This window comes from Pelobates fuscus, chromosome 2 (assembly GCF_036172605.1).
Source record: "Pelobates fuscus isolate aPelFus1 chromosome 2, aPelFus1.pri, whole genome shotgun sequence".
NCBI classification, from domain to species: domain Eukaryota; kingdom Metazoa; phylum Chordata; class Amphibia; order Anura; family Pelobatidae; genus Pelobates; species Pelobates fuscus.
The window spans coordinates 446,913-471,632 of record NC_086318.1 but is presented as its reverse complement, the minus strand read 5'-3'; the positions used below and the strand labels follow the sequence as shown (position 1 = coordinate 471,632).

Genomic DNA, 24,720 nt, shown 5'->3' with positions numbered 1-24,720 from the left:
GGGACAAAATGAAGCTTGCCTAGAGATATCTCCTTCAGTAAAACATTGAGAGTAAGAGGGGCTTCACAGGCTGCATTGCAAAATGAAAGTAAAAACATGTATACAGGATTCTAGTAGTGAAGGGGTTAATGCAAAGGAGGAGCTGCCTGGATCCCAGACCATCTCACCAGGATCCCAACTAAACCTAAATATCGACACCCACCATCTGAAGGAACTTGTTGAAATGTCTCTCCAGCTGTACCTCAGCTGAAAGGAAGTAAGTGAATGTGACAGGAAAGCAGTGGCCATTTGGTAGATGAGGACTGACTGTTTTGTCTGTTCTAGTATGTCTGCTGCAGGAGTCCACTTTAGTCAGAGTTTGTCAGTGGCCTCAAGTCTACAATTTACTATATTGTCGTCACTCCTGGTGTATTAAACATGGTATGAGATCACAAAGCCGGACAGCAATAGAAAGTGGAAGAAATGACAAAAAAAAATGCCCCTTCTCATTGCAGCTGACAAAAGAAAGAGAGAGAAATAAAGCGTCTCTCAATTTGTGTGTTCAAGTAATCTTTATAAGAGAGCACTATGAAGAAATACGGTCTCAATATTTCATCTGATTGTATCCTCAGTTGGATAAGGAAAATTAAAGTTGGCTGCCAGAATTTCAAAAATGCAAAGTGAAAAATGTTTTTTAAACCCCCTCCCAAGATTTTCTAAGTAAAATCCTGTCCACGAGGTGTGTTCAAGCAGCATTGATGCAATAAAGTGATACATGAGCAGCAAGGTGCTTGCTCAAATTGAATACCAGAAAGTAACACAGAATAACATTTATTATTAAAACACAATGTGATGATTTGAAATTAACAGAGAATGTGCCAACTAGGAGTAAAATCAGAGGTTTCTTCTGCACCATTGCAGACTAAAAATGGATTCTGGTTACTTGCAGTAGAAAGGCAGACAGATAATTGTTTAATGGTAAGATCCTTTCACAGTCCATTTGATTTGCGTTATAGCCGGTTATTTCACATCCATGCGCCTGACGCCAAGTCCGATGATTACATTCCAAAGACAGCACTATGTGGAGGAGCAAGCCTTGCATATATCCGGACATAACCAATGAAATGTGTATTGTGGATCCCAGTAACGGACCTCAATGGAAAGACTGACAGAGAGAACTAGCTTTGAAATTCTGCCCTATTAAGGTAGCCAGGTGTAGCTGAACAAGTTTATAGTGGTGGCTGTGGACTCAATGACCTAATACCATCTTCACCCAGTACCATATTATACCTGGAATGATAAAGATTTATTTTCATAGCGTAAAAGAGTTTAGCATTTTTTTATTTTATTTTTTTCTCCAAAAGTATCAAAACTAAACCAAACTAAAAGCTAACACTGTAATAACAGTATATAGATAAAATAGAACAGCTACAGTTCCTGGTCAGTGACGGCTTTTTTTCGACATCTGTTCTGCTGAACCTGGAGGCTTGTGGCCTCTTTGTCCTCGCCTCCAGTGTCTGCGGGTGCCTCTCCTTGCCTGTAATTCCAGTGGAACAACACATTCCGTGGTCACTATCGAAGACGTTTCACTCAGACTTTCACTGGGGGATGAGGGGCACTCCCTGGAGGACTGGAGGACTTGATGCAGACCAGTCATACACTGTTGATTGTGCTGTTGCTGCTGCTCTGCCATAAGTAAAAGGTTAGAAGACAGCTTCTCAAAGATCACATTCTGCTGCTTCATGGTCTCAGAGATGGTGCCAATGCTTTGACTGAACGATTTCTGAAACGTTTTAACATTTCTGTTCAAAATTTTAACGTTATTATTCAAGATATCCAGTTTTTTGGCCATTGTCCGTCGGAAATGGCTCTGCTCTGCATAGATCAAGGTTGTGTGGTCCCTTATGGTTTGTTTCCTCACATTAGAGATTTGGTCTTGGGTTGATCTCAGCATAGATGGCTCTGGTCTGTTTTCTCTCGTCATGTCCTCCTGATATACTGATCTTTCATCTTCAATGTCAGGATTATCATCTGTATAATCTTGGTCATTGGTGTCATCATGTGTGACAGTTTGGAATTCATCACCTTCTGCAATCTCATCATCATCAACTTCCTGGCTGTCATGAAGATCAACCATATAATGGTCAGAGGGTCCTCCTAGAAATTGAGAAAGAGTTATGAAAAAAGTTTAATGGAAATTCATCTAATTTCACAAACAGATTCAGTAGTCATCACTGCGTTAAGCATGTTAATCTCCTCCCAATTGGCAAGACAATCAGCTCAACACTGTTGAATAAATCAGTGGATCTCTACCTACATGCTTCAAACGTGTCACAGCACCACTGTTTTACACATATAATGAGCCTATTCTAATGTTACTCCACATGCCGGTCACTCCATTACTGACAGAAGTTCTTTATCTTTGTTATAGAGGTAGTTATGTGACATTATCGGATTATTTATGTATGTTATAGAGGTAGTTATGTGACGTTATAGGATTATTTATCTATGTTATAGAGGTAGTTATGTGACATTATCGGATTATTTATGTATGTTATAGAGGTAGTTATGTGACATTATCGGATTATTTATGTATGTTATAGAGGTAGTTATGTGATGTTATCTGATTATTTAGCTATGTTATAGAGGTAGTTATGTGACGTTATCTGATTATTTATCTATGTTATAGAGGTAGTTATGTGACGTTATCTGATTATTTATCTATGTTATAGAGGTAGTTATATGACGTTATCTGATTATTTATCCATGTTATAGAGGTAGTTATGTGATGTGATAGGATTATTTATCTATGTTATAGAGGTAGTTATGTGACGTTATCTGATTATTTATCTATGTTATAGAGGTAGTTATGTGACGTTATCAGATTATTTATCTATGTTATAGAGGTAGTTATATGACGTTATAGGATTATTTCAGGATAAGGACAGTGATTGCAGGTAGCCTCTGATTTTTTTTTTACATTTATTTAATCTTTGTACCCCTATATCATTTAGACATTCAAGTAAGAGAGATTCACCTAGCTTTACTTAACTTGAATCTTTCCAACTTATCTCTCTCGTTTCTATACAAGTCTGTGAGGACTAGCCCCATCCCTTTATACTGTACGATTCTATAGTGCCAGGAAAACGGCTTATTTCCTGACAATATAGAATCCCTTTCATAAAGCCTTCCGAGACACTGGATCCATTGTATCTACTTGCTAAGCTGCTATAAACTTGTATTTAGTATCCCCAGACTTCAAACCAGATCTAATTAATCAGTCACTATTTTTGTCTTCATGCAATCCCTTTATTAGGAAGTTTTATCTTTATTGTATATCTAAATATAAGGGATAAGCCCAAAGTAGTGCTGGTAGTACCTGAACAGCTTAATTCTATAATTTTAGTGGGGATTTCTTGTGATTTTCAGAGCGTTCCTGGATAAGGTATATCAGTACATCAACGTGCCACAACAACAGTTTTCACACCAGCTAATCACGTCATAAAAAGAGTTGGACCGGGTATATAAATTGTGTTTAGGCAGATTTTATTGGAAAACCAATGTGTCCACATACCCCCCGAACCCATTGCCATCCTTTTACCTGCAAAATACTGATCCAGCATTCTCCCAGAATCCGTTGCACCGGGGACTCCTGCCACAATGTCAGCGGAGATCATCTTTTCCATCACACGTTCGTAAGGCCAGAAGGAGATGTTTAGTGGAGCACCACCCCCTGTGGCCCTCCGATGTTTGGCAATTTTGCTCAGCTTGTCTTTAACTTTCCGCTTAATATCTGCGTATCTTTTCTTACAGTTTTGCACTGACCTGGGGTAGGCAGAAATGGCATTAACAGATGACACAATTTCTCTCCAAAGCGCATTCTTCACGGCAGTCGAGTTGCGTGCTGCAAATTTCCCAAATAGTCTGTCGTAATGGGGCATAATGCTGTTGATTAGAACATCGTTTTCCTCTTCAGAGAATCGGACATTGCGCTGGCGTTCTCGTTCGGCCTGCTGCTGAGACTGCGAAGACTCCTCCAGCTGAAGGTCATCTCCATCTATCTGATGCTGTATAACTGGAGAAGATGTCTAGGTCTGAGGATCACTGCAAGCCTACTCCATTTTCATCAAAGTTTGGCTTCAAAGAAAAAAAACAAACTCAAGCTGCCGCACAACTTGAGGCGCTGCACCAAACGCATGCCGCAGCATCTCGTGGCATGGAACAGCTTTATAATATGTACTATATACATAATACACTTTATATTGCATATTAAATCAAAGCTTTATAGCATATACATATAATCCACTTTATAAAAAACATACTAAATCCATATTATGCTTTCTAAGTACTAAACTTCTCATTCTGCATCAATTTTAAATGGTCACAGTTTACCATAGATACCCGATCACGGCAGCCTATTTCCAAATTAACTGGGGTGCACGTATTTGATCTAAACAGTGCCTATTCCATTTAGAATTGATGCAGGACCCAGCACCCACACACTACCTTTAATACAGCTTGGATCTAACGTCTCCAACTAGAAACAAGGTTCAAGGGGCAGTCTAAGCAACATCACCTCTACAACTCAATCTATTATTACAACTCAGCGTATCATTACCGCTTGTCGCAGTGTTCATTTTGGCGGCAAATTTCTGTTTAGTTTTAGTCAGTCTTTTGACTAAAAAGCCATTTTAGTCGTATTTTAGTCATCTGAATTGTTTTAATTTCAGTTTATTTTTAGTCGACTAAATATCAAAACTTTTAGTCGACTAAAATTGTTATTTGACAAAAAACACTGGCTTGTTGTAATAGTTAAAGGACCACTCTAGGCACTCAGACCACTTCAGCTTAATGAAGTGGTCTGGGTGCCAGGTCCCTCTAGGATTAACCCTTTTTTTATAAACATGTTTATAAATGGGTTAATCCAGTCTCCAAATCCTCTAGTGGCTGTCTCACTGACAGCCGCTAGAGGCGCTTGCGTGATTCTCACTGTGAAAATCACAGCGAGAGCACGCAAGCGTCCATAGGAAAGCATTCTAAATGCTTTCCTATGCGACCGGCTGAATGCGCGCGCAGCTCTTACCGCGCATGCGCATTCAGGAGGATCGGAGGCGGAGAGGAGGAGGAGAGCTCCCTGCCCGGCGCTGGAATACAGGTAAGTTTTAACCCTTTACTCTCCATCCAGCCTGGCGGGAGGGGGTCCCTGAGGGTGGGGGCACCCTCAGGGCACTATAGTGCCAGGAAAACGAGTATGTTTCCCTGGCACTATAGTGGTCCTTTAAGATGCACTGGAAGGCTATTTCATGTATCTACTACCCTTTCTATATCACTGTTACTGCTCCCACTGGAAGGCTATTCCAGGTATCTACTACCCTTTCTATATCACTGTTACTGCTCCCACTGGAAGGCTATTCCAGGTATCTACTACCCTTTCTATATCACTGTTACTGCTTCCACTGGAAGGATATTCCAGGTATCTACTACCATTCGTATAACACTGTTACTGCTCCCACTGGAAGGCTATTCCAGGTATCTACTACCCTTTCTATATCACTGTTACTGCTCCCACTGGAAGGCTATTCCAGGTATCTACTACCCTTTCTATATCACTGTTACTGCTCCCACTGGAAGGCTATTCCAGGTATCTACTACCCTTTCTATATCACTGTTACTGCTCCCACTGGAAGGCTATTCCAGGTATCTACTACCCTTGTTGTATCTCCATTAGCCATTGCTGCTTTTCCAGGTATCTACTACTTTCTATATCAATCAGGGTAGAGCAATTATCGTTTCCGCCGATTATTAGCGCCAAAATGGGTCATATTTCTGATATTCACTATTGGCTTTGAAATTTACCGCCATTACCAATAACTTACTCCACCGGTCATTCGGAAAGTCCAGCCACCAGCCATATTGCAACATTAGGTCACCCCTACCTGTATGCAGAGCTCAGCTGAAGGCATGGAGGTGTGACAATGACAATCAACTGTCATGTACTGGGCTGGCTGCTTGAGAGTGATAGGAGTATGACTGCTCCTATCATTAACAGCACTGCACGTGTTGTGGTCTGAGTGATCCTAGCATGTATTGGCTATCTGAGATTGAGAGAGTGTGATTGCTGTCAGAATGTTCAGTTAATGCACAGATTATTGACAAAGGCGACCGATAATATGCATAAGCTCTAGAAAAATGCTATCGGTCAATTCCCAATATCAATATCACATAGACATAAAACAAAGCACCTAAACACAGTTACAAATCACTGTCACCCAAAGGCAGACAAGTTGTGCCCACAGGCTGATATGCAGACTAGGTTACAACGTAAAAAGGCAAATCAACATTTTCATCCCCTGATGAACTGTGGCCCTAAGAGATGCTAATGTTGTGACTCCTGACCTAGAGAAAGACAAGCTGGCACAATCCCCCACTGACAGACCAGCTGGCACAATCCCCCACTGACAGACCAGCTGGCACAATCCCCCACTGACAGACCAGCTGGTACAATCCTCCACTGACAGACCAGCTGGCACAATTCTCCACTGACAGACCAGCTGGCACAATTCCCCACTGACAGACCAGCTGGCACAATCCCCCACTGACAGACAAGCAGGCACAATCCCCCAGTGACAGACAAGCAGGCACAATCCCCCACTGACAGACCAGCTGGCACAATCCCCCACTGACAGACCAGCAGGCACAATCCCCCACTGACAGACAAGCAGGCACAATCCCCCACTGACAGACAAGCAGGCACAATCCCCCACTGACAGACAAGCAGGCACAATCCCCCACTGACAGACAAGCAGGCACAATCCCCCACCGACAGACAAGCAGGCACAATCCCCCACTGACAGACAAGCAGGCACAATCCCCCACTGACAGACAAGCAGGCACAATCCCCCACTGACAGACAAGCAGGCACAATCCCCCACTGACAGACAAGCAGGCACAATCCCCCACTGACAGACAAGCAGGCACAATCCCCCACTGACAGACAAGCAGGCACAATCCCCCACTGACAGACAAGCAGGCACAATCCCCCACTGACAGACAAGCAGGCACAATCCCCCACTGACAGACAAGCTGGCACAATCCCCCACTGACAGACAAGCTGGTACAATCCCCCACTGACAGACAAGCTGGCACCATCCCCCACTGAAAGACAAGCTGGCACCATCCCCCACTGACAGACCAGCTGGCACCATCCCCCACTGACAGACCAGCTGGCACCATCCCCCACTGACAGACCAGCTGGCACCATCCCCCACTGACAGACCAGCTGGCACCATCCCCCACTGACAGACCAGCTGGCACAATCCCCCACTGACAGACCAGCTGGCACAATCCCCCACTGACAGACCAGCTGGCACAATCCCCCACTGACAGACCAGCTGGCACAATCCCCCACTGACAGACCAGCTGGCACAATCCCCCACTGACAGACCAGCTGGCACAATCCCCCACTGACAGACCAGCTGGCACAATCCCCCACTGACAGACCAGCTGGCACAATCCCCCACTGACAGACCAGCTGGCACAATCCCCCACTGACAGACCAGCTGGCACAATCCCCCACTGACAGACCAGCTGGCACAATCCCCCACTGACAGACCAGCTGGCACAATCCCCCACTGACAGACCAGCTGGCACAATCCCCCACTGACAGACCAGCTGGCACAATCCCCCACTGACAGACCAGCTGGTACAATCCCCCACTGACAGTCAAGCTGGTACAATCCCCCACTGACAGACAAGCAGGCACAATCCCCCACTGACAGACAAGCAGGCACAATCCCCCACTCACAGACAAGCAGGCACAATCCCCCACTGACAGACAAGCAGGCACAATCCCCCACTGACAGACAAGCAGGCACAATCCCCCACTGACAGACAAGCAGGCACAATCCCCCACTGACAGACAAGCAGGCACAATACCCCACTGACAGTCAAGCTGGTACAATCCCCCACTGACAGACCAGCTGGCACAATCCCCCACTGACAGACCAGCTGGCACAATCCCCCACTGACAGACCAGCTGGTACAATCACCCACTGACAGACAAGCTGGCACAATCCCCCACTGACAGACAAGCTGGCACAATCCCCCACTGACAGACAAGCTGGCACAATCCCCCACTGACAGACAAGCTGGTACAATCCCCCACTGACAGACAAGCTGGTACAATCCCCCACTGACAGACCAGCTGGCACAATCCCCCACTGACAGACCAGCTGGCACAATCCCCCACTGACAGACCAGCTGGCACAATCCCCCACTGACAGACCAGCTGGCACAATCCCCCACTGACAGACCAGCTGGCACAATCCCCCACTGACAGACCAGCTGGCACAATCCCCCACTGACAGACCAGCTGGCACAATCCCCCACTGACAGACCAGCTGGCACAATCCCCCACTGACAGACCAGCTGGCACAATCCCCCACTGACAGACAAGCTGGTACAATCCCCCACTGACAGTCAAGCTGGTACAATTCCCCACTGACAGACAAGCTGGTACAATCCCCCACTGACAGTCAAGCTGGTACAATCCCCCACTGACAGTCAAGCTGGTACAATCCCCCACTGACAGACCAGCAGGCACAATCCCCCACTGACAGACAAGCAGGCACAATTCCCCACTGACAGACAAGCAGGCACAATCCCCCACTGACAGTCAAGCTGGTACAATCCCCCACTGACATTCAAGCTGGTACAATCACCCACTGACAGACAAGCTGGTACAATCCCCCACTGACAGACAAGCTGGTACAATCCCCCACTGACAGACAAGCAGGCACAATCCCCCACTGACAGTCAAGCTGGTACAATCCCCCACTGACAGACAAGCAGGCACAATCCCCCACTGACAGTCAAGCTGGTACAATCACCCACTGACAGACAAGCTGGCACAATTCCCCACTGACAGACAAGCAGGCACAATTCCCCACTTACAGACAAGCTGGTACAATCCCCCACTGACAGTCAAGCTGGTACAATCCCGCACTGACAGTCAAGCTGGTACAATCCCCCACTGACAGTCAAGCTGGTACAATCCCCCACTGCCAGACAAGCTGGCACAATCACCCACTGACAGACAAGCTGGCACAATCACCCACTGACAGACAAGCTGGCACAATCACCCACTGACAGACAAGCTGGCACAATCCCCCACTGACAGACAAGCTGGCACAATCCCCAACTGACAGACAAGCTGGTAGAATCCCCCACTGACAGTCAAGCTGGTACAATCCCCCACTGACAGTCAAGCTGGTACAATCCCCCCACTGACAGACAAGCTGGTACAATCCCCCACTGACAGACAAGCTGGTACAATCCCCACAGAAAGACCAGGTGGCATGCCCGGCACCTTTGAACAAAGACAAGCAAGCTGGCCTCCTCATTCACAGACAAACAAGCTGGCATCTTCATGTCACCCAAGTATACATTCATCCAAAGACAAACTGGCACCTTCAATATAGACTGACAAATATACTCTACAACACACCTACTCGTACTCACTTGTGCCAGTGTTGTGGCCCATTTCTCTATCTCCATTTTGTTTCTGTTCCCACATACAGGGCTCCTCGTCTGGCTCAATCTTCACTATAATATCAGGGGAGGGACTGGAACGTCCAGATCGGAACAGCTCGTACCCTGCAAACAAACAGAATGTAATCAGACAGTCTGACTGCATACACTTCAACCCCACTGCAACTGTAGAGAGAAAATCAGAGACAGTCTGACTGCATACACAGCTCCATGAGAGACAGCCCCACTGCATACACGGCTCCACGAGAGCGGCAACTGCATACACGGCTCCACGAGAGCAGCAACTGCATACACGGCTCCACGAGAGCAGCAACTGCATACACGGCTCCACGAGAGCAGCAACTGCATACACGGCTCCACGAGAGCAGCAACTGCATACACGGCTCCACGAGAGCAGCAACTGCATACACGGCTCCACGAGAGCAGCAACTGCATACACGGCTCCACGAGAGCAGCAACTGCATACACGGCTCCACGAGAGCAGCAACTGCATACACGGCTCCACGAGAGCAGCAACTGCATACACGGCTCCACGAGAGCAGCAACTGCATACACGGCTCCACGAGAGCAGCAACTGCATACACGGCTCCACGAGAGCACCAACTGCATACACGGCTCCACGAGAGCACCAACTGCATACACGGCTCCACGAGAGCACCAACTGCATACACGGCTCCACGAGAGCACCAACTGCATACACGGCTCCACGAGAGCACCAACTGCATACACTGCTCCACGAGAGCACCAACTGCATACACTGCTCCACGAGAGCACCAACTGCATACACTGCTCCACGAGAGCACCAACTGCATACACTGCTCCACGAGAGCACCAACTGCATACACGGCTCCACGAGAGCACCAACTGCATACACGGCTCCACGAGAGCACCAACTGCATACACGGCTCCACGAGAGCAGCAACTGCATACACGGCTCCACGAGAGCAGCAACTGCATACACGGCTCCACGAGAGCAGCAACTGCATACACGGCTCCACGAGAGCAGCAACTGCATACACGGCTCCACGAGAGTACCATCTGCATACACGCATACACGGCTCCACGAGAGCACCAACTGCATACACAGCTCCACGAGAGTACCAACTGCATACACAGCTCCACGAGAGCACCAACTGCATACACAGCTCCACGAGAGCACCAACTGCATACACAGCTCCACGAGAGCACCAACTGCATACACAGCTCCACGAGAGCACCATCTGCATACACTGCTCCACGAGAGCACCAACTGCATACACTGCTCCACGAGAGCACCAACTGCATACACTGCTCCACGAGAGCACCAACTGCATACACTGCTCCACGAGAGCACCAACTGCATACACTGCTCCACGAGAGCACCAACTGCATACACTGCTCCACGAGAGCACCAACTGCATACACTGCTCCACGAGAGCACCAACCGCATACACTGCTCCACGAGAGCACCAACTGCATACACTGCTCCACGAGAGCACCAACTGCATACACTGCTCCACGAGAGCACCAACTGCATACACTGCTCCACGAGAGCACCAACTGCATACACTGCTCCACAAGAGCACCAACTGCATACACTGCTCCACGAGAGCACCAACTGCATACACAGCTCCACGAGAGCACCAACTGCATACACTGCTCCAAGAGAGTACCATCCACATACACGCATACACGGCTCCACGAGAGCACCAACTGCATACACAGCTCCACGAGAGCACCAACTGCATACACAGCTCCACGAGAGCACCAACTGCATACACAGCTCCACGAGAGCACCAACTGCATACACTGCTCCACGAGAGCACCAACTGCATACACTGCTCCACGAGAGCACCAACTGCATACACTGCTCCACGAGAGCACCAACTGCATACACTGCTCCACGAGAGCACCAACTGCATACACTGCTCCACAAGAGCACCAACTGCATACACTGCTCCACGAGAGCACCAACTGCATACACGGCTCCACGAGAGCACCAACTGCATACACGGCTCCACGAGAGCACCAACTGCATACACAGCTCCATGAGAGCACCAACTGCATACACTGCTCCACGAGAGCAACAACTGCATACACAGCTCCATGAGAGCACCAACTGGAGAGTGAACATGAGAGACAGTCTGACTGCATACACAGCGCCACGAGAGACAGTCTGACTGCATACACAGCTCCATGAGAGACAGCCCCACTGCATACACAGCTCCACGAGAGCAGCAACTGCATACACAGCTCCACGAGAGCACCAACTGCATACACAGCTCCACGAGAGCACCAACTGCATACACAGCTCCACGAGAGCACCAACTGCATACACTGCTCCACGAGAGCACCAACTGCATACACTGCTCCACGAGAGCACCAACTGCATACACGGCTCCACGAGAGCACCAACTGGAGAGTGAACATGAGAGACAGTCTGACTGCATACACAGCGCCACGAGAGACAGTCTGACTGCATACAAAAAGCGCCACGAGAGACAGTCTGACTGCATACACAGCTCCATGAGAGACAGCCCCACTGCATACACAGCTCCACGAGAGACAGTCTGACTGCATACACAGCGCCACGAGAGACAGTCTGACTGCATACACAGCTCCACGAGAGACAGTCTGACTGCATACACAGCGCCACGAGAGACAGTCTGACTGCATACACAGCTCCACGAGAGACAGTCTGACTGCATACACAGCTCCACGAGAGCACCAACTGCATACACAGCTCCACGAGAGCACCAACTGCATACACAGCTCCACGAGAGCACCAACTGCATACACAGCTCCACGAGAGCACCATCTGCATACACTGCTCCACGAGAGCACCAACTGCATACACTGCTCCACGAGAGCACCAACTGCATACACTGCTCCACGAGAGCACCAACTGCATACACTGCTCCACGAGAGCACCAACTGCATACACTGCTCCACGAGAGCACCAACTGCATACACTGCTCCACGAGAGCACCAACTGCATACACTGCTCCACGAGAGCACCAACTGCATACACTGCTCCACGAGAGCACCAACTGCATACACTGCTCCACGAGAGCACCAACTGCATACACTGCTCCACGAGAGCACCAACTGCATACACTGCTCCACGAGAGCACCAACTGCATACACTGCTCCACGAGAGCACCAACTGCATACACTGCTCCACGAGAGCACCAACTGCATACACTGCTCCACGAGAGCACCAACTGCATACACTGCTCCACGAGAGCACCAACTGCATACACTGCTCCACAAGAGCACCAACTGCATACACTGCTCCACGAGAGCACCAACTGCATACACAGCTCCACGAGAGCACCAACTGCATACACTGCTCCAAGAGAGTACCATCTACATACACGCATACACGGCTCCACGAGAGCACCAACTGCATACACTGCTCCACGAGAGCACCAACTGCATACACTGCTCCACGAGAGCAACAACTGCATACACAGCTCCATGAGAGCACCAACTGGAGAGTGAACATGAGAGACAGTCTGACTGCATACACAGCGCCACGAGAGACAGTCTGACTGCATACACAGCTCCATGAGAGACAGCCCCACTGCATACACAGCTCCACGAGAGCAGCAACTGCATACACTGCTCCACGAGAGCACCAACTGGAGAGAGAACATGAGAGACAGTCTGACTGCATACACAGCGCCACGAGAGACAGTCTGACTGCATACACAGCTCCATGAGAGACAGCCCCACTGCATACACAGCTCCACGAGAGCAGCAACTGCATACACAGCTCCACGAGAGCACCAACTGCATACACAGCTCCACGAGAGCACCAACTGCATACACAGCTCCACGAGAGCACCAACTGCATACACTGCTCCACGAGAGCACCAACTGCATACACTGCTCCACGAGAGCACCAACTGCATACACGGCTCCACGAGAGCACCAACTAGAGAGTGAACATGAGAGACAGTCTGACTGCATACAAAAAGCGCCACGAGAGACAGTCTGACTGCATACACAGCTCCATGAGAGACAGCCCCACTGCATACACAGCTCCACGAGAGACAGTCTGACTGCATACACAGCTCCACGAGAGACAGTCTGACTGCATACACAGCGCCACGAGAGACAGTCTGACTGCATACACAGCTCCACGAGAGACAGTCTGACTGCATACACAGCTCCATGAGAGACAGCCCCACTGCATACACAGCGCCACAAGAGACAGTCTGACTGCATACACTGCTCCACGAGAGACAGTCTGACTGCATACACTGCTCCACGAGAGACAGTCTGACTGCATACACTGCTCCACGAGAGACAGTCTGACTGCATACACTGCTCCACGAGAGACAGTCTGACTGCATACACTGCTCCACGAGAGACAGTCTGACTGCATACACTGCTCCACGAGAGACAGTCTGACTGCATACACTGCTCCACGAGAGACAGTCTGACTGCATACACTGCTCCACGAGAGACAGTCTGACTGCATACACTGCTCCACGAGAGACAGTCTGACTGCATACACTGCTCCACGAGAGACAGTCTGACTGCATACACTGCTCCACGAGAGACAGTCTGACTGCATACACAGCGCCACGAGAGACAGTCTGACTGCATACACAGCGCCACGAGAGACAGTCTGACTGCATACACAGCGCCACGAGAGACAGTCTGACTGCATACACAGCGCCACGAGAGACAGTCTGACTACATACACAGCGCCACGAGAGACAGTCTGACTGCATACACAGCGCCATGAGACAGTCTGACTGCATACACAGCTCCACGAGACACAGTCTGACTGCATACACAGCTCCATGAGAGACAGCCCCACTGCATACACAGTGCAACAAGAGACAGTCTGACTGCATACACAGCGCCACGAGAGACAGTCTGACTGCATACACAGCTCCACGAGACACAGTCTGACTGCATACACAGCTCCATGAGAGACAGCCCCACTGCATACACAGCGCCACGAGAGACAGTCTGACTGCATACACAGCGCCACGAGAGACAGTCTGACTGCAAACACAGCGCCACGAGAGACAGTCTGACTGCATACACTGCTCCACGAGAGACAGTCTGACTACATATACAGCGCCACGAGAGACAGTCTGACTGCATACACAGCTCCACGAGAGACAGTCTGACTGCATACACAGCGCCACGAGAGACAGTCTGACTGCAAACACAGCGCCACGAGAGACAGTCTGACTGCATACACTGCTCCACGAGAGACAGTCTGACTACATATACAGCGCCACGAGAGACAGTCTGACTGCATACACAGCTCCACGAGAGCACCAGCTGGAGAGAGAACATCAAAGACAGTCTGACTGCATACACAGCGCCACGAGAGACAGTCTGACTGGATACACAGCTCCACGAGAGCACCAACTGGAGAGAGAACATCAGAGACAGTCTGACTGCATACACTGCTCCACGAGAAAACCAACTGGAGAGAGAACATCAGAGACAGTATGATTGCATACTGGCCATAGAGACCCATTAGAGACAGTGTACATTGTCCTGGGAAAGCAATTCACCTAGAGAGAGAAGATAATCTGATACTGCCCTGATCTCTTGTCCTAACTAAAATAAATTAGCAGGCAGAGGAAGAGTAAACAAAGCTGAGAGAAGGAAACACAGAGCAGAGAGAACATACAGCTGACACACAAACAGCCAAGAATGAAAGAACATAGAACAGACAGTGAGAATCACAAACAGCCAAGAGTGAGAAAACATACAGCAGACAGTGAGAAACACAAACAGCCAAGAATGAGAGAACATAGAGCAGACAGTGAGAAACACAAACAGACAAGAATGAGAGAACATAGAGCAGACAGTGAGAAACACAAACAGCCAAGAGTGAGAGAACATAAGGCAGACAGTGAGAAACACAAACAGCCAAGGATGAGAGAACATAGAGCAGACAGTGGGAAACACAAACAGCCAAGAGTGAGAAAACATACAGCAGACAGTGAGAAACACAAACAGCCAAGAATGAGAGAACATAGAGCAGACAGTGAGAAACACAAACAGCCAAGAGTGAGAGAACATAGTGCAGACAGTGAGAAACACAAACAGCAAAGAGTGAGAGAACATAAGGCAGACAGTGAGAAACACAAACAGCCAAGGATGAGAGAACATAGAGCAGACAGTGGGAAACACAAACAGCCAAGAGTGAGAGAACATAAGGCAGACAGTGAGAAACACAAACAGCCAAGGATGAGAGAACATAGAGCAGACAGTGGGAAACACAAACAGCCAAGAGTGAGAAAACATACAGCAGACAGTGAGAAACACAAACAGCCAAGAATTAGAGCACATATAGCAGACAGTGAGAAACACAAACAGCCAAGAATGAGAAAACATAGAGCAGACAGTGGGAAACACAAACAGCCAAGAATGAGAGAACATAGAGCAGACAGTGGGAAACACAAACAGCCAAGAATGAGAGAACATAGAGCAGACAGTGAGAAACACAAACAGCCAAGAATGAGAGAACATAGAGCAGACAGTGGGAAATTCCCACAGACAGGAGAGAGAACACAAAGCCGGAAACACACACAAACTGGAGAGACAACACACGGAAAACGTACTGAAGAGCGGGAAACCCATGGTACACAGAACGTACAACAGACAGAACGCACAGCAGACAGGGGGATACGCACAGCAGACAGGGGGAAACGCACAGCAGACAGGGGGAAACGCACAGCAGACAGAACGTACAACAGGCAGTGAGAAATGCACAGCAGACAGAACGTACATCAGACAGGAGGAAACGCACAGCAGACAGAATGTACAGCAGACAGGGGGAAACGCACAGCAGACAGAAAGTACAGCAGACAGGGGGAAACGCACAGCAGACAGGGGGAAACGCACAGCTGACAGGGGGAAACGCACAGCTGACAGGGGGAAACGCACAGCAGACAGGGGGAAACGCACAGCAGACAGGGGGAAACGCACAGCAGACAGGGGGAAACGCACAGCAGACAGGGGGAAACGCACAGCAGACAGGGGGAAACGCACAGCAGACAGGGGGAAACGCACAGCAGACAGGGGGAAACGCACAGCAGACAGGGGGAAACGCACAGCAGACAGGAGGAAACGCACAGCAGACAGGAGGAAACGCACAGCAGACAGGGGGAAACGCACAGCAGACAGGGGGAAACACAAGGCAAGTCGAACTGGTTTAGAATGGTTTGACTTCTAAGTTGGAGTTCACCACTTGGAGTCGACCCACCTTCAATGCCAGGAGTGCCGGTGGTGCAAGGCTTAGCTCACTGGATAAGAGTGATCCACTGTAGTGGTTATGGTACTTGCAATGTTCCTTTAAGTTAATCACAGAAGACACACCCTATGTTGTCAGTGTTCCCCAAGGGCTCATTAACGTGAACGCAAGATATGACAGTTTATTTAATACAGCACAGTCTGAAAGACAAATTAAATTACCACTAAGGTCATATTTAATGCGTTTTCTCCTCACTTACCTGAGTTTCTGGTTTCAGAACCTTCCCGTTTCATCTTTGCACCACAAGCTCCCGGCTCTCTCATTGATTCTTGTTTCGCCATGCTATCAGGAACGGCCGAGTAATTACCTGTTTACCATATAATATGGAGTGAGTGTGAGATCAGTGTGTCTTGCACCCACCCCATGACCTTCTCTGTCACCACAACCATGACGAAAGCTACATTATTAAACAAATGTGTTACCAAAAGAAATCAAACTAGATGTTACTAAGACTGGAGAGACCGGGGTTTGGTGGGTCCCAACATCAGCCACAGAGACCTTCATCTGTCTGTTTGCAGACTGAATCCACAGGCCATGTAATAAGAGGGGATTTAATGAGGATTGGTCTGAAACTCAACACTCTACTTTCATTTCTTACAGATTACCGGCATTATAACCTCACTGTCCGATTATTGGAGATGCCCAGCCATTCTAGTATCTTACATTCGGAGTACTGGATTAAAGCCACACTCACTCTAATCACGTGACTTCGAAATTCCATGAATCGTATTAAATCTTATGGGTTCATGGAATTTACAAGTCACTGCTAGTGAAATAAAGACACCGTGTTCTCACCCAGAGAATCGAGGAACAGGAAATTCTCCTCCATGATGCTCAGTTCGTCCTGAAAGCACAACGACCAGATCCTGAAAGAAAAAGGGATTAACATTACAGTCGCAGTTTCTCACACTCTCAGGAAAATGCTGGCTTCACCAGGACTCTCCCCAAACTCTTCTGAAAAAGAAGAAGATCCTGATACTCTCCGGCCGTCATCTCTCCCCCAATGTGAACACTCTCTCTGCTCTCATCACAAGCTCTCTCTATCTCCCCCTCCTTCACACACTCTTCTTCCTGAAAGGGTTAATCGACTTCTCTTTAACTCCCTCAGTTCTCGAACCTCTCAGTCACCAAATCAATTGATGGGAGCTTCTTGTTAGCAAAAGACTCGAAAGTGCTTAACAAAAAGTCTCAATGAGTGTATTTTCAGGGCTTTGTCACGCAAGCAGCGAGATTTATCGCTTCCTTGTAGTTAATAGTACATACTTGGCTGACATTAAAAGATAAGCATTTGAATAAAGACAGGCAGAAACATCCTGAGGTCGAGCGAGGTCGCACATCCTATAGAAGGAAGACCTTGGTACAAAATACATCTGCCAAAGTCAGCATAATTATTTCAAACATTATTTAAAAACATATAATTCAAAAAGAGTTTAACTATTTCATATCCTTACAGTCAGCACTAATGATTATAAACCTTATCTAAGCATAAAATACATATGAACAAGAAAACTTAAATACTTCATATCCTTTCACTTCCTCTGTCATACATGTGCTATTCTCCCCATTACACGCGCTCTATTCTTCCTGTCATACATGTGCTATTCTCCCCCATTACACGCGCTCTATTCTTCCTGTCATACATGTGCTATTCTCCACCATTGCACGCGCTCTATTCTTCCTGTCATACATGTGCTATTCTCCCCCATTACACGCGCTCTATTCTTCCTGTCATACATGTGCTATTCTCCCCATGGCACGCGCTCTATTCTTCCTGTCATACATGTGCTATTCTCCCCCATTACACGCGCTCTATTCTTCCTGTCATACATGTGCTATTCTCCCCCATTACACGCGCTATATTCTTCCTGTCATACATGTGCTATTCTCCTCCCATTACACGCGCTCTATTCTTCCTGTCATACATGTGCTATTCTCCCCATAACACGCGCTCTATTCTTCCTGTCATACATGTGCTATTCTCCCCATGGCACGCCATCTATTCTTCCTGTCATACATGTGCTATTCTCCCCCATTACACGCGCTCTATTCTTCCTGTCATACATGTGCTATTCTCCAAATGGCACGCGCTCTATTCTTCCTGTCATACATGTGCTATTCTCCCCATGGCACGCGCTCTATTCTTCCTGTCATACACGCGCTATTCTCCCCCATTACACGCGCTCTATTCTTCCTGTCATACATGTGCTATTCTCCCCCATTACACGCGCTCTATTCTTCCTGTCATACATGTGCTATTCTCCCCCATTACACGCGCTCTATTCTTCCTGTCATACATGTGCTATTCTCCCCATGGCACGCGCTCTATTCTTCCTGTCATACATGTGCTATTCTCCCCATGGCACGCCATCTATTCTTCCTGTCATACATGTGCTATTCTCCCCCATTACACGCGCTCTATTCTTCCTGTCATACATGTGCTATTCTCCAAATGGCACGCGCTCTATTCTTCCTGTCATACATGTGCTATTCTCCCCATGGCACGCGCTCTATTCTTCCTGTCATACATGTGCTATTCTCCCCCATTACACGCGCTCTATTCTTCCTGTCATACATGTGCTATTCTCCAAATGGCACGCGCTCTATTCTTCCTGTCATACATGTGCTATTCTCCCCATGGCACGCGCTCTATTCTTCCTGTCATACATGTGCTATTCTCCCCCATTACACGCGCTCTATTCTTCCTGTCATACATGTGCTATTCTCCCCCATTACACGCGCTCTATTCTTCCTGTCATACATGTGCTATTCTCCCCATGGCACGCGCTCTATTCTTCCTGTCATACATGTGCTATTCTCCCCATGGCACGCGCTCTATTCTTCCTGTCATACATGTGCTATTCTCCCCATGGCACGCGCTCTATTCTTCCTGTCATGCATGTGCTATTCTCCCCATGGCACGCGCTCTATTCTTCCTGTCATACATGTGCTATTCTCCCCATGGCACGCGCTCTATTCTTCCTGTCATACATGTGCTATTCTCCCCATGGCACGCGCTCTATTCTTCCTGTCATACATGTGCTATTCTCCCCCATTACACGCGCTCTATTCTTCCTGTCATACATGTGCTATTCTCCCCATGGCACGCGCTCTATTCTTCCTGTCATACATGTGCTATTCTCTCCCATTACACGCGCTCTATTCTTCCTGTCATACATGTGCTATTCTCCCCCATTACACGCGCTCTATTCTTCCTGTCATACATGTGCTATTCTCCCCATGGCACGCGCTCTATTCTTCCTGTCATACATGTGCTATTCTCGCCATGGCACGCGCTCTATTCTTCCTGTCATACATGTGCTATTCTCCCCATGGCACGCGCTCTATTCTTCCTGTCATACATGTGCTATTCTCCCCCATTACACGCGCTCTATTCTTCCTGTCATACATGTGCTATTCTCCCCCATTGCACGCGCTCTATTCTTCCTGTCATACATGTGCTATTCTCCTCCCATAGCACGCGCTCTATTCTTCCTGTCATACATGTGCTATTCTCCCCCATTACACGCGCTCTATTCTTCCTGTCATACATGTGCTATTTTCCCCCATTGCACGCGCTCTATTCTTCCTGTCATACATGTGCTATTCTCCTCCCATAACACGCGCTCTATTCTTCCTGTCATACATGTGCTATTCTCCCCCATTACACGCGCTCTATTCTTCCTTTCATACATGTGCTATTCTCCCCATTACACGCGCTCTATTCTTCCTGTCATACATGTGCTATTCTCCCCCATAACACGCGCTCTATTCTTCCTGTCATACATGTGCTATTCTCCCCATTACACGCGCTCTATTCTTCCTGTCATACATGTGCTATTCTCCCCATAACACACGCTCTATTCTTCCTGTCATACATGTGCTATTCTCCCCATAACACGCGCTCTATTCTTCCTGTTATACATGTGCTATTCTCCCCCATTACACGCGCTCTATTCTTCCTGTCATACATGTGCTATTCTCCCCATTACACGCGCTCTATTCTTCCTGTCATACATGTGCTATTCTCCCCATTACACGCGCTCTATTCTTCCTGTCATACATGTGCTATTCTCCCCCATTACACGCGCTCTATTCTTCCTGTCATACATGTGCTATTCTCCCCATTACACGCGCTCTATTCTTCCTGTCATACATGTGCTATTCTCCCCCATTACACGCGCTCTATTCTTCCTGTCATACATGTGCTATTCTCCCCCATTACACGCGCTCTATTCTTCCTGTCATACATGTGCTATTCTCCTCCCATTACACGCGCTCTATTCTTCCTGTCATACATGTGCTATTCTCCTCCCATTACACGCGCTCTATTCTTCCTGTCATACATGTGCTATTCTCCCCCATTACACGCGCTATTCTCCCCCATTACACGCGCTCTATTCTTCCTGTCATACATGTGCTATTCTCCTCCCATTACACGCGCTCTATTCCCCCCCCAGTCACTCTCTATCCCCCCCCAGTCACTCTCTACCCCCCCAGTCACTCTCTACCCCCCCAGTCACTCTCTATCCCCCCCCCGTCACTCTCTATCCCCCCCGTCACTCTCTATCCCCCCCCGTCACTCTCTATCCCCCCCCGTCACTCTCTATCCCCCCCGTCACTCTCTATCCCCCCCCCGTCACTCTCTATCCCCCCCCGTCACTCTCTATCCCCCCCCCGTCACTCTCTATCCCCCCCCCGTCACTCTCTATCCCCCCCCCGTCACTCTCTATCCCCCCCCAGTCACTCTCTATCCCCCCCAGTCACTCTCTATCCCCCCCCAGTCACTCTCTATCCCCCCCCGTCACTCTCTATCCCCCCCCCCAGTCACTCTCTACCCCCCCCAGTCACTCTCTATCCCCCCCCAGTCACTCTCTATCCCCCCCCAGTCACTCTCTACCCCCCCCCCAGTCACTCTCTATCCCCCCCCCCCAGTCACTCTCTATCCCCCCCCCCAGTCACTCTCTATCCCCCCCCAGTCACTCTCTATCCCCCCCCCAGTCACTCTCTATCCCCCCCCAGTCACTCTCTATCCCCCCCAGTCACTCTCTATCCCCCCCCCCGTCACTCTCTATCCCCCCCCCAGTCACTCTCTATCCCCCCCCCCAGTCACTTTCTACCCCCCCCCCAGTCACTCTCTATCCCCCCCCAGTCACTCTCTATCCCCCCCCAGTCACTCTCTATCCCCCCCCCAGTCACTCTCTATCCCCCCCCCCAGTCACTCTCTATCCCCCCCCAGTCACTCTCTATCCCCCCCAGTCACTCTCTATCCCCCCCCCAGTCACTCTATCCCCCCCCCCCAGTCACTCTCTACCCCCCCCAGTCACTCTCTATCCCCCCCCCAGTCACTCTCTATCCCCCCCCCCCAGTCACTCTCTATCCCCCCCCCCCGTCACTCTCTATCCCCCCCCCGTCACTCTCTATCCCCCCCCCCCAGTCACTCTCTATCCCCCCCCCCCAGTCACTCTCTATCCCCCCCCCCCCAGTCACTCTCTATCCCCCCCCCCCCCAGTCACTCTCTATCCCCCCCCCCCCCCAGTCACTCTCTATCCCCCCCCCCCCCCAGTCACTCTCTATCCCCCCCCCCCCCCAGTCACTCTCTATCCCCCCCCCCCAGTCACTCTCTATCCCCCCCCCCCCCAGTCACTCTCTATCCCCCCCCCCCCCCAGTCACTCTCTATCCCCCCCCCCCCCCAGTCACTCTCTATCCCCCCCCCCCCAGTCACTCTCTATCCCCCCCCCCCAGTCACTCTCTATCCCCCCCCCCCCCAGTCACTCTCTATCCCCCCCCCCAGTCACTCTCTATCCCCCCCTCCCCGCCGTTTCCCCCCCTCGGTCACCTTCATTCCCCGCCCCCCGGGGCCCCCATGAACCCCTTGTTCTCCCGGTGAACCCCGGGACCGAGAATCAGTGTCTCCGCTCGGATCCCGGCGCAATGAATGCTGGGAGTCCGAGTTCAGCGTCAGAATCACATCGCGGAGAAGGAGAGCGAAGAAACTACACCTCCCGGCATGCACAGCGAGCAGGCGGTATCCGGGAACTACAAATCCCGGCGGCACCAGCTTTCCGGTAACAGGCGGACACAGCGACTTCCGGCAAGAGAAAGACTACATCTCCCGGCATGCACTCTGCTTCCGGCCTCCTCCAACTTTCTATACTCTCCCTGTATCCACTACTCCTGTGCTATGGCTGGAGTTATACACTGAGACCCTCTCCCTGTATCCACTACTCCTGTGCTATGGCTAGAGTTATACACTGAGACCCCTCTCCCTGTATCCACTACTCCTGTGCTATGGCTGGAGTTATACACTGACACCCCACTCCTTGTATCCACTACTCCTGTGCTATGGCTGGAGTTATACACTGAGACCCCTCTCCCTGTATCCACTACTCCTGTGCTATGGCTGGAGTTATACACTGAGACCCCTCTCCCTGTATCCACTACTCCTGTGCTATGGCTGGAGTTATACACTGAGACCCTCTCCCTGTATCCACTACTCCTGTGCTATGGCTGGAGTTATACACTGAGACCCTCTCCCTGTATCCACTACTCCTGTGCTATGGCTGGAGTTATACACTGAGACCCTCTCCCTGTATCCACTACTCCTGTGCTATGGCTGGAGTTATACACTGAGACCCTCTCCCTGTATCCACTACTCCTGTGCTATGGCTGGAGTTATACACTGAGACCCCTCTCCCTGTATCCACTACTCCTGTGCTATGGCTGGAGTTATACACTGACACCCCACTCCTTGTATCCACTACTCCTGTGCTATGGCTGGAGTTATACACTGAGACCCCTCTCCCTGTATCCACTACTCCTGTGCTATGGCTCGAGTTATACACTGAGACCCCTCTCCCTGTATCCACTACTCCTGTGCTATGGCTGGAGTTATACACTGACACCCCACTCCTTGTATCCACTACTCCTGTGCTATGGCTGGAGTTATACACTGACACCCATCACCCTGTATCCACTACTCCTGTGCTATGGCTGGAGTTATACACTGAGACCCCTCTCCCTGTATCCACTACTCCTGTGCTATGGCTGGAGTTATACACTGAGACCCTCTCCCTGTATCCACTACTCCTGTGCTATGGCTGGAGTTATACACCGAGACCCTCTCCCTGTATCCACTACTCCTGTGCTATGGCTGGAGTTATACACTGAGACCCCACTCCTTGTATCCACTACTCCTGTGCTATGGCTGGAGTTATACACTGAGACCCTCTCCCTGTATCCACTACTCCTGTGCTATGGCTGGAGTTATACACCGAGACCCTCTCCCTGTATCCACTACTCCTGTGCTATGGCTGGAGTTATACACTGAGACCCTCTCCCTGTATCCACTACTCCTGTGCTATGGCTGGAGTTATACACTGAGACCCTCTCCCTGTATCCACTACTCCTGTGCTATGGCTGGAGTTATACACTGAGACCCCTCTCCCTGTATCCACTACTCCTGTGCTATGGCTGGAGTTATACACTGACACCCCACTCCTTGTATCCACTACTCCTGTGCTATGGCTGGAGTTATACACTGAGACCCCTCTCCCTGTATCCACTACTCCTGTGCTATGGCTGGAGTTATACACTGAGACCCCTCTCCCTGTATCCACTACTCCTGTGCTATGGCTGGAGTTATACACTGAGACCCCTCTCCCTGTATCCACTACTCCTGTGCTATGGCTGGAGTTATACACTGACACCCCACTCCTTGTATCCACTACTCCTGTGCTATGGCTGGAGTTATACACTGAGACCCCTCTCCCTGTATCCACTACTCCTGTGCTATGGCTCGAGTTATACACTGAGACCCCTCTCCCTGTATCCACTACTCCTGTGCTATGGCTGGAGTTATACACTGACACCCCACTCCTTGTATCCACTACTCCTGTGCTATGGCTGGAGTTATACA

General features: G+C 49.4%; 1 protein-coding gene across 3 annotated transcripts; it reads right to left on the bottom strand.

Annotated features, from left to right (window-relative positions):
- Positions 1–794: 794 nt before the first annotated feature.
- LOC134586345 (uncharacterized) lies at positions 795–22,782 on the bottom strand. 3 transcript variants are annotated; one of them, XM_063441816.1, is made up of 6 exons: positions 22,642–22,782; positions 17,600–17,670; positions 17,004–17,111; positions 9,499–9,633; positions 3,581–4,054; positions 795–2,136 (listed from the first exon to the last, which is right to left on the bottom strand). In XM_063441816.1, the coding sequence occupies exons 2-6, from the start codon at positions 17,631–17,633 to the stop codon at positions 1,421–1,423; spliced, it is 1,467 nt and encodes a 488-aa protein (XP_063297886.1). In that variant the 5' UTR covers positions 17,634–17,670; positions 22,642–22,782; the 3' UTR covers positions 795–1,420. The 3 variants fall into 3 exon arrangements, with proteins under 3 accessions (XP_063297886.1, XP_063297885.1, XP_063297884.1); XM_063441815.1 differs by lacking the exon at positions 22,642–22,782 and adding an exon at positions 18,068–18,097; XM_063441814.1 differs by lacking the exon at positions 22,642–22,782 and having other exon boundaries at positions 17,600–18,009.
- Positions 22,783–24,720: the final 1,938 nt, after the last annotated feature.

Coding starts and splice junctions, on each gene's coding strand:
- LOC134586345 (XM_063441814.1), bottom strand. CDS start 17,693: ATGTTAATCCCTTTTTCTTTCAGGATCTGGTCGTTGTGCTTTCAGGAC. Junction 17,112..17,599: donor CCTGTTCCTCGATTCTCTGG/GTGAGAACACGG, acceptor TATGGTAAACAG/GTAATTACTCGGCCGTTCCT. Junction 4,055..9,498: donor GGGCCACAACACTGGCACAA/GTGAGTACGAGT, acceptor CATCTTCTCCAG/TTATACAGCATCAGATAGAT.